At 35.7% G+C, this 15,139-nt stretch overlaps 1 protein-coding gene across 1 annotated transcript; it reads right to left on the bottom strand.

The window, feature by feature from the left end:
- Nucleotides 1-2,686: 2,686 nt before the first annotated feature.
- kpna5 (karyopherin alpha 5 (importin alpha 6)) lies at nt 2,687-15,086 on the bottom strand. Its single transcript, XM_066702730.1, has 14 exons — nt 14,963-15,086; nt 12,989-13,122; nt 12,632-12,733; nt 12,115-12,214; nt 11,812-11,906; nt 10,316-10,447; nt 10,106-10,194; nt 9,531-9,630; nt 8,895-9,058; nt 8,614-8,692; nt 8,306-8,431; nt 7,680-7,807; nt 7,314-7,492; nt 2,687-7,087 (listed from the first exon to the last, which is right to left on the bottom strand). The coding sequence occupies exons 1-14, from the start codon at nt 14,964-14,966 to the stop codon at nt 6,900-6,902; spliced, it is 1,620 nt and encodes a 539-aa protein (XP_066558827.1). The 5' UTR covers nt 14,967-15,086; the 3' UTR covers nt 2,687-6,899.
- Between the last annotated feature and the right edge of the window lie 53 nt (nt 15,087-15,139).

Genomic DNA, 15,139 nt, shown 5'->3' with positions numbered 1-15,139 from the left:
TTATTATTATTTAATTATTTTCCACAGATAGATCAATAAAATCATCAGTCAGGTTTTTAACAGTGTACAACTCTGTCTCGCAGATTCCAGAGGGTTGTATTTATTTTATATAATGGAGACACACATTCCGTGTCATCATCAAATATATAAGCAACTGTACGTTAATTCTGTGAAATTATTTCATGGTCCTGAGGGTGCCTTGATGGGGATCTGACTGTAGTCCACAGCACCAATGGCGTTGGGGATCTCTGCATAATAATGTAGTATATAAAACGAAGACAACAGGATTACTTATTCATTAAATTGCATATAACGTCGTAGCAGCAGATTTGCCGATATTTGCGAGTATAGGAAAGCGCCACTAGCAAAACATATAGCCTGCGGTACTGTGACTGTGCATCAGGCCAGTTACACCGTGCAGACCGAATATAGCGCTCAGACAGAAGACCTGCGACTGATGCAAATCAACACCGTGATCGCTCGGCACTCATCCTCTACAAAAGCTGATCTAATTAAAAGTGCTCCTTGCGCTCTACGGCAGGACGTCGATGCCATTTTGGAGGGGTGTGTCGAGACAAGCGCTTTCACTGGGTAGAAGCACCAGCTTTTCTGCACAGATCCTGCAAACTGAGCTTCCCGATCAGGACGAGCGGCCCAGCAGCCTGGAAAAAACGGGCTGCCCTGAATGAAAACACCAGGCAGCTCATCCCGTCAGACATAAAGCACCTGTCTCCACTGGCCACCAGCGGTTTTTCAACACTATTGCTGTGCCGCTGCTAAGGACGAGGTAGCTGATCCTGTCGGACAGACCTATCCGAATGGGCTCTGTTTTTAAACACTATATATAAAATGCACAGGTCTTTGCTCATTAAACTCAATTCAAATACATACAACACACAAACAACGGAGAGGATCAGCACTGCGGATTAAAATCACACTTGCGCCCCTCGCCTGCACTGTCCCGGGATCAGCTACCCGGTTACACAGCGCACTGCACCGCGACTGGAGGCGGACAACACATTAAAACGTGCAAATGTGAAATACGTGTATTTCATCAAAGTAATCAAAATGAAAAACGGACTGAGAGCGCTAACAGTTCGGCCAGCTCCAGTGTTTGCGCCGATGTGCGGAGACGGAAACAGGAAGTACGTCAGTTGGCTCAGATTTGAGCGGAAGTGCGTAGTTAGAATCTTCACAGCGCCACCTGGTGTCTGGAGGAGGAGCTCAGCGGTAGAGCTGCGGTTGGGTTCAGGGGTCTCAGACACATTTTCTGTTTTTATTCCAGTGGAGGAGACTAGCACAATAAAACCAATGAAAACCCTAAGAGGAATATTTTTAATTTATAGCAATATTAAAAACACATATGCATCCAGTCAATTTGTACATATAACAAGCACAGCTCAAAAAGCAGTTTTCAACGGGGCAAAATTTGATGTAGGCCTACCCCTATATCAACCCTTCACATGTATTATTACATTTTACCACATCAACAGCTACCCAACAGCTCACTATTATTGGATATGAGGAGGCAAGGCACATTATATCGAATAAAGCCAATAGCAAAAGCCAGGGAAGACGCCTGACAAACAATAGCAAACAATGTACTCAATCGATGTATAAAAGGTCTAATAAATTCAACATCTGTAAACCAGACAAATAAATAAAGAAATAAATAATTGTAATGAAATTTGTTATGTAGCAATACAAAAGTATACTTTACAAGTGTCATCAAAGGTAAGATGAGCATCTAGACTCGTGTTGTTCTTTTCAGTTGTCCATTGTTTGGCCATTGTGTCAGAGATTATGTAACCCTGTGTTAAATTTAATAATTTTATATCATGGTGACACAAAATCTGTGTCATCATCAAATACATATAACTTGTTCCTCTTCCCTAAAGTGATACCTGCCACGTAATTATGAAGCAATTACTTATTTCTAACTGTACAGAACCTAGTACTGGATGTAAAATGTAAGATGCTTTCAATTTGTACTACGAATTATTATTTGTGTGTATGTTTGTTTGTTCTGCTAATCTAATATTAAGTAGCTGTTACACGTCTGCGATGTCATGAATCAGTGACTTTGCTATAAATACAGCAGATTTATCAAAACTGCTTCTGGGGACAAGTGTTGCTCTCATGCTCAGCAAGATTCAAAGCAGAATCTGCACCGATTTTCCTGAGCAGTGATCAGTAAGATGGGCCTCTGTACCAGCAGAACACACATTTGTAACATGACCACAAAACAAGCAATGAAAGGCATGTTTACTGCATGTTTTCCTTCATTTGTTTAGTTTTTGTCTAGCGATGTACATATCTTTATGGCTTTTGGACTTTGCAGCAGGATGACAATCTAAAGCACACATCTAAGTAATGATCAAATTTATAAGGGAGCAGAAAATCAGTTTTTGCTGGGCCATCACAATCTCCAGGGCCCAGTTGTTCAAAAAGTTTAGTGTGGATCAAAATGATCTGGATTTGGAAATCCCATCTTTTGCTATCCAGGATCAGGTAATCCTTCTTACTTTTGTGGCAGTTTTTCAAAGCAACATTGGATTGGATCACCCTGATCCAGATACAAACTTTTCAAGATTACCAAATCCGGATTACCAGTGCTCTAAATGGGACTACATATCATAATGTAGGCTACTAGCTATGTAAAGAACAACAGGTAGAATAGCCAGCGTGGGGTCACTTGAAGTGTTTTTATTTGAAGAGACAGAAAACAGCACAATAAAACAATACAAACATCCTCTTCTATTTTCAGTTTCATTTAAAGTCAGACCCCTCATCTGACCCACAGCAAATAAATAAAAACAAATATACATTATTCACAAATACATTGTGGATATTTTGAACATGTGTTTTAAATCATAAAAAGGCCAAATGTCCAATAGTTAACAAAATAAAGAACGTTCAGAGTTGTTGCCTGTATTGTAATGCACAACATCGCTGCCAGGCGCAATGTCCCTCTCTGTTTATGATGCACCTAATCCTGTTGAAGACCCAGACCAGCCGGCGTTCTCTCAGAATGAGGGACTGACTGGACGTGCAATAAAGGATGAAATTGTTAGAAACTACTTTTGACTGGTTCATCTCTGATGATTGTGTCATTGTAATTAATATACAGTGATGAATGACAGTTAAAATTATATTATTTTTTAACTTTACTGTACTGAAAGGCTTAATAGGTAGTCTAATGTCTACTTTTTCTACGGTTAAACAAATCCAAGTGCAAAATATAAATGTATATATACTGCATGATATAAATGTTGTATTATTTGACCAATTTTAAAGTTTTATTACATTTTGTTCCTGAAATCCACCCTGAATCCACCCTTCTGCTGGGATCAGGATAATCCTGATTTTTTGGATCAAAAGTATCTCAATCCAACAAAACATTTGTGAACAACACATACTGAAGGTAAGATCCAGATCAAAGACTGGATTAAGTGATCTAATTTCAGATTTCAGAATCCTTTTTTCTTTTGAACAACCATTTTGAAGATTTGATCCAATCCAATAGCCGAAATCCGATCAGATTACTTCTGAACAACTGGGCCCTAAATTCAATTAAATAGAAAATTAGTGGCACGAACGTTAAAAAAATCACAAGCAACATAAACTAGAGTTGGGTGTGTGAAGGAAATGCTCATAAATTGATTAAAAGGCTACAGGAAGCACCTACATCTATTCAAATAACTTTAACATCATTTTACGTGTTATGAAAAAAATGCAATAGATCTATAAACAATATGGGGGGGGTGGGGGTATTTTAATACTTTTTGCCTACATCTACCACCGAGGGCTAGAGCAATTACCGTTTAGAGCTGCTTTCACTACTAGACAGTTCAACCCAGATGGTGTATTGTGAAAACAGCCAAGCTTTCATTAGGTTTATGGTTACATAATTTAACCTGGGTTTTGTAGAACAAATGACAATGTAGAATTGAAAGTGTGCGTGTGTGTGTGTGGAAGACCACAAGGTATTCTAATGCAGTTAATCAGACAATCTGCCTATGCAATGTGCCTACTAGTGTTAAAGGTTAACTACACATGAAATACAGGTGTATTCATCTTTGGCCATTTTGTTTTAATCTGTATAACTCAAAATAACAATTTGGTGAAATAATGTTATTGTTTGTTTGAAATCCTGCTGTTTTCCACATTCCGAAGTCAAAGATACCATTTGATGGTGTTTTGATTGCTTTATTACAGACACAGGAAATCTCACAATCTATCATGAGGCAGCCCTCTCTCTCTTTTATATTAAGAAACAACACTGGCTGAAAATGCAGTCCTGAGGTCAGCTACAGCAGACCCGACTGCTGCCACAAACAGTATTTTAAGCAAAAATACAAAATTTATGCACCTCACATTTTGAGTGAAAAAAACTAAATTAGTATAAACATGAAAAATATTACAAAACTATACATGATTGAATGTGTTAACGTTTTTATATGTTTTATTTATATATATATATATATATATATATATATATATATATATATATATATATATATATATATATATATTTAATAAATGTATCAACCAAGTCTATTCTTATATGTAACTAAACTCATCATATTACACAACATGCACAGAAACGAAAATGTGTATTTCAACAGTAGGGTGAAAAATAAAGTAGATAAAAGAAAAACAATTATGCTTTTAATTGCATACACATGGGGGTAAAAAGGCTATGCCATAGCTGATAAATATGACAGGGTTGGATCTCATGTTTCAAAACAGATAAAAAGTTATAGTAAGTGCATACAAATATATAATTAATTTTAAACTATGGTGTAACTTTTGGCTTTAAATTATGAGAACATCCTCACTTTTAAACTGATAATATTTTAATCACAATTTGAGTAGCGTGTTTCCACTGCTCATTAGGCATCAGTAAATAATTATAATTTTCCAATAAATTAACTTTACCTCTAGAAATAAATTCATAACACAAAGATGAATTGCAATGTGCATATACAGTAGTCATAACCTGATAGTAGACCAATTTCCCCACACAATGTGGGGAAGAAAGCAAGTAAAATGTAAAAACGGATTGTAATGTAAATTCACATTTTCTGCTTTGTTGAGTTACTCATAACATTGACAATGCAACTCTAAAGGTGAGGTATACTTGACACTAAAACTCAGTAAACAAGAAGCAATATGCAGTTATAAAAGCACTGCATTGCACTCATTTTATTTGTGCATTTCTTTTTCCAAAACAGTCCTATAAATTTAAATTTTACATTAATTAGATGATACAAGGTAATGTTAGCTAATGTGTAAAACAAAATATTACACTTTCACAGTATGAGAGAAAACAAAACCAAACTAAAACTTTGACTGTTCTTGATGACGGTCGTTTTACATTCCAAATATTAAGTTACCCATATAAATTACAGCTAGCCCAAGAAAATGACTTTGACATCGATATCCAACAGATAAAAAATCATCTAAGCAATGATTTAAAGTAATAGGTCACAAAGTACAATTAAAGGAAGACAATGTTATTTTATCAATAACAAATTAAACAATGACTAGGATATCGATATCACTTAGATTATATGTTTTTATAGTTTACAAAGTCTTTTTTGCTTAAATGTATATATAATATACAAAGCATTTATAAATATTTAACAACTAAAATTGATATAGCTAAACTGTAAATGCATGGAGTATTATAGTAGCTAATGAAGCCATGGCTCATGCACATCCATAAAGTCAAGTTCATTGTTTTAGCTTCAGTCTCAGGAGAAACAAAATTATTAAGAGATCATTCCAAAAAATAGAAAATAAATACATCTGAAAGCAAATATTCTGTCGTTACTAACTGAATCCATTAAAAAAAAATTGTCTACTGTTCTGCCTTTTACCTTAATATAAAGTAATGAACAGCAATGAAGCAATGAAATTTAACTATAGCAAATATCTTTCAGCAAACAAAAATGTTTAGTGGCACTGCTGCATAGCAGTATGTTGTACTTTAGTTATTCAAAAGAAGTCTTAATTTGCAGAAGGATTCTTTCAACAGAATAAATAAGGTAAATAGAGAATGTCAAATGCATGGTCAAAATACTGTACAAACCATGCAAATCCTAATTTTCAATTTAAAAAATGACAATGAAGTGCAGTTGTTCTTTTCAAGTTTGAACTCTAAATGGTGTTATCATACTGGTATATATATATATATATATATATATATTTAATTCTGAATCAGCTATAGATATAAGGTTGAATGGTTTAAAAAAAATATGTTGCTGTAACTTTTATAAACAAAGCATGAAATAAACCATGCAGTTGAATAAGAGAAATCCAGTCTCTATTGTTCATTGAAATCAGGTTCAATACATACCTATTGTATGTCCTTTTTATTGTACATTTTTACATTCGAATTCACCTTGATGTGAATGTATCCTTAATCATTCCACGATGCACATGTATTCTTGTAATCCTATTTAAAATGTTGGTTCGTGATAGAGGTAGTTTACATTCTGAAGGGGTTCAGAGGCTAATGTGCAGATACCAGTGTTAAACAGTTTCAGTTTTAATATGACTATGTAAAATACAAAAACAAACAAAAAAGCTTTACATATGTATATACATTTCCTAGCTGCTATTGTAGGGTTAACAGATCACACTAAGGGGAAACCAAAATCAAAGGCAAAATATAGAAGTAATGCAATAGAAATGCTAAGTGTTGCCCTAAGAAAAGAAAATCCACCCAAACGGTGCTTGAGCTGCCTCACATTTAGACTTCTAAATTCTTTTTTTTTTTTTTCTTTTGTGGTTCTGGTGTCACCCCACAAAGTAGAGCGTTCACCTTCGACAACATGGAGAGCCTGGTGCACGAATAACTGAAAGGGCTTCAGGTTGACCAGGGGGTGAAGTTAAAGCTGGAATCCTTCCATTGGGGCTTCCTGCTGGGGAAACAAGAACTGCTGCTGGTCCTCATCCACCTGGGGGGCGATGCTGGAGTCCTCCACGTCCACACCGAAGTAGTGCTCAATCAAGTCAAAGGCCTTCTGATAGATCTCCTGATTCTCGTGGCTTTGTAAGAATTCAATTTTATCCAGTCCTAAAGGTCAAAATGGTTATTAGTTACCAAGAAGTATTTTTAATCTTAGCCCTTGTGTGTAAGGTATGAAGGAAAGTTTTGGGGTGCGAGCTTAGCAGAAACCCATTCTATATTACCTTTCTCCAAAGACTAACTCCAAACTGGAGTAATCAAATTACAATTGAGGTTTATACATAACCAGGATTTAATGAGTAATGACAAATTACCAAACCAACCCAACTCTTACCATATGCTTCCTCGATAAGGGAACAGTACGGATTCATGCCTGAGCCATTCTGTTTGGCTTCTTGCTCTCCCAGTCGGAGGATGTTTTCAAGCCCGTTGAGGGCAACCTGAACGATCTTAGAGTCCATGACTGTAAGGAGGTCACAGAGTGGCTTGATTGAATTCAAGGACACTAAATACCTGTTCAGACAAGAAAATAAAATATTAAATATGAATAAAACAACTTGAAGGCACTGTTTATGTTGAAATAACCCATTTATTTTAAGCAACACCCATTCCCCATTGAAGTGTAAGGCTCTTAGGTGATCTGGCAAGCCCATGTGAATAAAACTGCAGCCCTTATAAATAAGTGGCTTATTTACCATACCTTATTTGCTCAGGAGTTCCTCCCGAGGTGGCATTGGTAATCGCCCAGGCTGCTTCCTTTCTGGTTCGAAACTCAGCCTTCTGAAGGATCTCAATTAGTACTGGGAAAATGTTTGCGTCTATTACAGCCTGAAAATGCAAACATACAGTTGTTAATGTATTGTATGAACAAGGGGTGAACCAACTACAGAACTATTTCTCAGCAGAAACTATTGTTGTGTGAGTGTGTGTGTGTGTTTTTATGACCAACAATTTGTACCAGTTCATGAGCTAAACCATTGCACAATACTCTATTTATCCCACATGTTGAAAATTATTTCTGTGGTATAGTTCTCCAGGTGAAACAAATGTTTGAATATGATGAGAATTTGTTTCTGGTCAAGAGGCTGGTATAAATATTGTTTAGATGGTGGCTGCAGTAAAAACAATGTTCTCATTTTGGCAAATAGCAATGCAATATATGATTCAATTAAGTAATTAGGAGCTCAGTTAGAACAAAAACCATCAGGGTAGGAGGTACTCCAGGACTGTTTTGTGAATCTCTGCTCTATCCAACTAGACAAGTTTAAATACCCATTTTGAAAAAGTACATACAAGTCTGTTAACTTATGGAAAGTAATTCATTACCTGAATCTGAGCTCTGTTCCCTGCAGTAATATTGGATACTGTCCAACAGGCTTCCTTCCTTATAGACTCTTTAGGACTACTCAGTAAATGTAAAAGACAGGGTAATGCAGAGCAATTAAGAATCACCTAGAATAAAATAACAAATAATTAACAATCAGGCCCATAATTAAACAAATGTGTGGTTTATATAAGGGAGAAGAGAGCATCCCCAAGTGTCAGTAAAAAACAAAAGACAAAACCCCAGAGAATAACAAAGAGAATTTAACTTCAAAATTGACCATATGGTAAGCACACTTGTGAAAGGTTACCTGAGTCTGAATGTCATCTCCAGTTACTATGTTGCCTACTGCTCTTAAAGCAGGAGAAACCACCTTGTAATCGCTGTGCCTGTCAAATGATAGAAGGTATTTAAGGTAAAGACATTTCTGTCAAAGACACATAACATTTTAAATATAATACTGTATAGTGACAAGAATAATACTTTTGTGAATTCCAAATCTAGAACTTCTAAATGAACCACACAGCAGTAATAACAAAAATACATTTGGAGAAGTTACATTGAAATAACTTAAAAATAAAGTCCGCTTACATTAGAAGTTCCACTAATCTTCGGCATACTCCAGAATCTATAACTGCTTGGATTTTGTCATTGGGTCCATCGGAGAGGTATGACAAAGCCCAGCATGCATCTGCTAAAACATCTGGATCACTGCTGAACAGTAGTCTCGATAGTACATTTAAACATGGTGATACCTATGGAAGAACAATTGGAAACATTTACAACTGAGTCAGGGTGAGTAACCAAGCTGTGTAATTCATGGACCTTTTAAATCTATATGATTAACAAACATTAACTTCTAAATTACAAAGAAAACTATTTAATACATTTTAATTTAAACAAAACAATGACAAAATGTTGATTCAGAGTCTGCCTGGACTGCCATTATTAGTCTTAATATTTCCAGTCTAGATATTTTGTCATGAGTGTACTACTATGCACTGATTCTATATGCACTGTGGAAATTACCAGCATTTACTTATCGTTGTCGCAAAACAGCTGGTTGATGCCAGAACAAAATGGTATGACGTTTAGAATCCCTTTACTAAGGAATTCACTGTATTCTTTAAAGCATCCATCTCAAATGTCAATTGCCATCAACTGAAGAGGCAAATAAGAAAAGTGAGCAATTAAAATCTGTCCCATCAATGTACTCTGGTAACCTACCTTTGTAAAATCAGGAGGGGGATTTTTTCCTCTGCATAAATTTGATAGAGCCCACACGGCATTTCTTGTTGTTGTAAGTCGACTTGACTTGGTAAGCAATCTATTAAAGATGTATAAATACAAAATAAGTACTTTATTGAAAGAATTTAATGTTAATATAAATTAAAACACCTATACAGTAAGTGGTTTTGCACTTGCATATTTAAAATTACTTCTCAATTCTTATGTTCTAATTTCTATGAATATAAAGCATTAATACAGGCAGCAAACAATATACTATGCAATAGTAATAGTGGCTCAAAAGTCTTCAGCTCACCACTACAGTGAAATTTAACTCAACACAACAAAGCCACACAGAACAGGCCTCCAGCCACCACAAGTGCTATATATTCCAGTTTCACAGTTAGGTCTGAACGGTAGCCACATGGAAAAAAAAAATATTTTAAAGGTAAAGGTTGTTATGATTATTTTTGCTAGTAGGAGTAGGAGCAGAACTCATTACACATACACCAGTGCACAGAGCTGTACTGAACTTCTCATATGTAATAGATTTGGCTTATATAAAGTGCACTTACTGTAAAAGAGATGGAAGTATTCCACAGTTCAGCACATAGTCTCTGCACTCTGCATTGTCCCCAGCAATATTGCCCAGGGCCCAAACTGCCTGAGAAACAGGTCAAATTATTTTACTACTTATAATTGTGCCTGACTTAACAGGAAATACTACAAAACTACACAGATCAACTAAGGTCAATAGTTTATCCTTTTTTGTCACAAATACTTACCTGTTCCTGTACATCCTCATATTCTGAATTGAGAAGCTCTATAAAAATGGGGACTGCACCCGTTTCAATAACCACTTTAGTATGTAGAAAGGTTCCAGATGCAATGTTTGTCAATGCCCATGCTGCTTCAAACTGGAAGATAAAATGACATAATTAAACCTTGTTTTTAAGCAAACAAACATACACATACACACACACGCAGACTTCAATTAGCAGTTCTATCACAGATCAGACAGTAACACATACAGAATCTGGTAGTTTTGGGCTGTGCATCATAGAAGATGCAAGCATACAAACTGTAAATTCACCCAAATTATTATTTTTCTTTTAACATTTCAAAGTTGTAGTGAAAGACTGATACTTCTTCAAACATGTGAAATGCATTTCGATACTTTGAAACATTACTTCATAATGTCCCACTGACAGCAGGGAAGGGTCATATTTTAGAAACTACATACACTTCCTAGAGCTCAGTATAAAACATTTTAGGTACTAATTGTGTGTTAAAAACAAAGCATAACATTTTAAATGCAAATACCCTGTACAGTTCAACCAATAAATCTGTGCTCTAAGCACTTTTCCTTTCCAAACTGTATGTACTGATGTAAATGCATGCATTAATTTAACTTGGACACAGTAGAAACAGTAAAATGCTACTTGAGTGAATTAACTGTGTGTGAATATCCTCTATATCAACAAAAGTATTGGAAAATTACTAAGGACAGCTGTTCATAATATATTTCATATAGTATAGGCATACCCTTGCCCTTAATTACTGTTGTAATCTATTGGATGGATGGCTGGGGGATTACTGTGCCATTCCTTGTGCAGGTTTCTAGTGTAGATGAAATAATTGGTATTTGCAGGCTTTCTGGTTTGCTGTTCCAGTTCATCACAAATCTAGTCTATGGATCTAGGCCATGATTCTAAGCAGGCAAGTACATATTTGATATGTTGCCATCCCTGAACCACTACTACACTTGCAGTTTAATAAACGGATGTATGGCTCCTCACCAAAATATTTAAGTCAAAATCAAGGTAGTGATGGTGACCTTGGCTTGCCCCATTACTTTTGGCAATATAGCATGTATGTATAGTACTGTGCAAACGTTTTAGGCAGGTGTAAAAAAATGCTGTAAAGTAAGAATGCTTTCTAAAATAGACATGTTAATAGATTATACTTATCAATTAACTAAATGCAAAGTGGGTGATCAGAATAAAAATCTACATCAAATCCATATTTGGTGTGACCACCCGTTGCCTACCTAAAACTTGCACAGTACCCTATACTTAAAAATAATTTTAATAAATGTCATACAAAATGTATTTAAAAGCATTTTCAACTGAACACATGCAAATTTGTAGTACAGTACTACATTAGAGTCTGAAAAATATACAGAAAACAAGACTATTTACTAAATGTAGCCGTTTACTGTTCTATCACTGAAAGAAGCAACACATTATCACTTTTTTTAAGAACAATGAAGGCAACATACCTGTAATGTACAATTTTCACTTCTTTTTAAGAACTCTACAAAACGGTTTACAACTCCTTGTGTAAGAATAACTTCATCTATGGGAGGGTTGGGTTCTGGGGGTGAAAATACAGTATTTTAATGTATTTTTTTTTTTAAAGTAAATACAGCAACTACAATCTGACAAGTATAACTATAGATGTAACTGAAGACATTTTATATACCTCTTTCATTATTTCTTAAAATTGACTGCAGAATACTTGCCTTTAATGTACAAGTATTACCATTCACAATGTAGCCTAAAATGCTATATCCAATTCTTACCTTTGGACAGTAATTTCCTGAATTTCTGAGTTGCTATGAGCTGCTGGTCCGGATCTTCTGAGAAAAGCATCTGAATCATATCAGGCGTTATCACCCCTTCCTTTAAATATATATATAAAAAACACATTATAGTCTAAAGAATTTCTGGAAAAATAAAGAGATTCAAATGATCGCTCTCAAGCACACTGATATTTTTCCTATTGTACAATAGCCTCAAATCTTCCAACTATATATTGTAATTAAATATATTTACTCTGAAGCTGTGTTTTGGTGAGCACTCTGCACTTTTCTAACTCCAATTTGTGTACCTCATCACTTACTATGAAAAGGCCCTGTGTATCAGGCTCTTTTCGGTCTTCAAGAACACCATCTGTGGCTGTTTATCTGCTATATACAAATACATATACTGCATAGGTTTAAAGGCTGTTTGAGTAAAACTAACATAATGAAAACCTGATTACATTAACTGGAAATAAATTATCATTAAAAAAAGCACATCCAAGAGACATCAACTTACATCGGCAATAGGCACTGTAGAGTTTACATCCGGATCTTGTATGGGGCATTCTAGCATTGAATCCTCGTTAGCAGGAAGCGAAACATTCCTTCTTTTAAATAACTGCAAAAAGATGGAAAACAACATACTCTAAAGAGTAGAAAATGGTACAGTGACTCCTTCTCAATATCTACATACCTGTAAATCAATTGTCAACAACAGATTAAGATTAATGAATAATCAGTTATTATTTATGGAACATATAGTATCAAATCTGACAGAATTGCATTATTATGGGATTTAATAGGGCTGATGAATACACAATACTCTGGAAAGCTGCAGGAATGGTTACACTTTAGTCAGGTGGCTTGGACCTACTTGTTCCTCTCTCTTTTGTTTTCGTAGCTGAATTCCTTCTTCTTCTCTTCGTCTTCGCATCTCCTGGGGATTCAGGGCCTTGTTCTTGTAACTCTTCATTCGACAATTATCTGTAACTGGGCTTGCCATTGTGTCTGAGTTGAAAATGGAAAATAAAAAAGGCATTTTTTCATGCTTTCAAGTGAGTGCAATTTGAATACATGATTAAGTTGGGGAGCTGTAGCATTGTGGGGATAATTCATTCAAATGTAACTAATAACACGATAACTAAAAAAAACACATAAATCAATGTGGAGCACCAAGTTAAGATAAGCTGTAGGACTTTCAAGTCTTGCAGCTTTCAGACAATTTTACAGAGTCTCTAGTGAGAGTCAGCTAGTGTACTTTTTAACTGGTTATGTCTGGACTACAGGACCTAACCTGTACTCAGAGCAAAGCTTTTACTGGGAGCTCCCTAATGGTTCTTAATAGAGAACCTGTTAGGGCTGTGTTCAAAGGCTATATAGCACCACCAGGTGGCTATCACATATATGTTTCTCTGCTTCAATTAAAATGCTTCACAATCTTTGATTACCAAATTACACATCAAATGTCACTCGCATGAAAATCTATATTTTGATATGTACAGCCTAATGCTCATTTATCAATAATAAGAATAAAGCATTTGCTGTGGTATATCAGAGCAGAACATTTATGATCATAAACAGGTATTGCTACAATTAAGCATATAGGCTACTATATACCTAGCAGACAAATTATTATTATAAGTGAAGATTTAAACCAAAAGGACATTTCACAAAACAAAAGAATTTCACAGATGCCAGTAACTGTTACTGTAGGCAGGTTGGGTATCATATCACTTCATTTATTTTGTTATTAATTAATGTATGTTATATGATTATGACCTCTCTGAAACAATAGCCTGTTTAGAGAATATATATTTTAAAATGTTGTAGCATTATAAGCCAATCAAAAAAATAAAAAATAACAATGATATCTCTTAGTTAAGCTGAAGGAAATATCAGTCGTTTGCACTATTCGTCTGGATAAAGCATTAGCACAATACAATCCAGAAAAGCAATTTAACTATGTTTATGTATTACTTCCATTACAGCTGCCTGAACTTTTTCATAATATATATTCTTAGTTGATTTCTGATAGTTTTGATAATTTAAGACAGGCTACAATAACATCATTGACATTAAATTAAAAACTTAAAAAACGTAAATTATTTCCATAGTCCCCTTTTGCTACACTGTTTATAGTATAACTTTAATATTACAGGAAATGGGGAAACCTGAGATGTGGCCAACTTAAATATTCACAAATTTCACCAACACATGTCGATGTATTGCGTTTAGTTATTAGCATGTCACAAAAAATGAAGGAAAAGTATTTGAAAAATCATTAGATCACGTTGAATTTAAACATCACGTTAAGCTATGCAACTACATATATACACCTAGGCCTACACATTACAACATCGCAGCCATCACCCAGTTATTCATTTGTAATGATATATGTGAACAGAAAAAACGGATGACACACAAAGTTGACCTGTATCATCAGGTGGGCTGGACAGCACGCAGTTTAGGGGTTGTTCCGTATTCAGTCTTCACAACATTTACAAATATGTCACCCCAGTCCTCCCTCAGCCCCAGATAGAGACCAACCCACACTGCGCGACTCTCACTGCATCCATCGCGGATTATTTTGCTTTAGGGTCCAATAAGGGCTGGGCAGACTGAGTCTCGTCAGTAAGGCCTAACTCTCGCACTGGAAGCCGGCTGTACACTTCACAGCTACGTTTATTCCCCAATTTCACCGATCCCTGCAAACTCACTCGCATACCAATATTCAAATAAATAAACGCCTCCAACAGACCGACTGGCCTCCACAGCACGTGTAGTTCACATGCACCCCGTGCGAAAATACACCGACATGCTCAGTGTGAAAGGGTTAAGAGACACTCACCCATTTACTAGTCTGTGCACTTGATAATTGCGTAGTTGTATTCCTCGCCACTGCCTTTCCCAGGTTGCTTCTACAGCTGAGCGCAATATGGCGCTCCTCTCTGTCAGTCTCTGACAATATTCCCGGCAGGCCCTGCTTCACGCCCGTCGAAACGTCAGGGTGCCGTCTGACGTCATC

Source organism: Amia ocellicauda, chromosome 1 (assembly GCF_036373705.1).
Source record: "Amia ocellicauda isolate fAmiCal2 chromosome 1, fAmiCal2.hap1, whole genome shotgun sequence".
NCBI lineage: Eukaryota > Metazoa > Chordata > Actinopteri > Amiiformes > Amiidae > Amia > Amia ocellicauda.
The sequence above is the reverse complement of the archived record's forward strand: the minus strand, read 5'-3'. Positions and strand labels throughout refer to the sequence as shown.

Bases quoted from the DNA above. Each gene is read 5' to 3' on its own strand.
- kpna5 (XM_066702730.1), bottom strand. The intron at 11,907-12,114 runs GTAAGAATTGGA...TTTCACCCCCAG, and splicing joins CAGGAAATTACTGTCCAAAG to AACCCAACCCTCCCATAGAT. The intron at 10,195-10,315 runs GTAAGTATTTGT...CCTGTTTCTCAG, and splicing joins ATGAGGATGTACAGGAACAG to GCAGTTTGGGCCCTGGGCAA.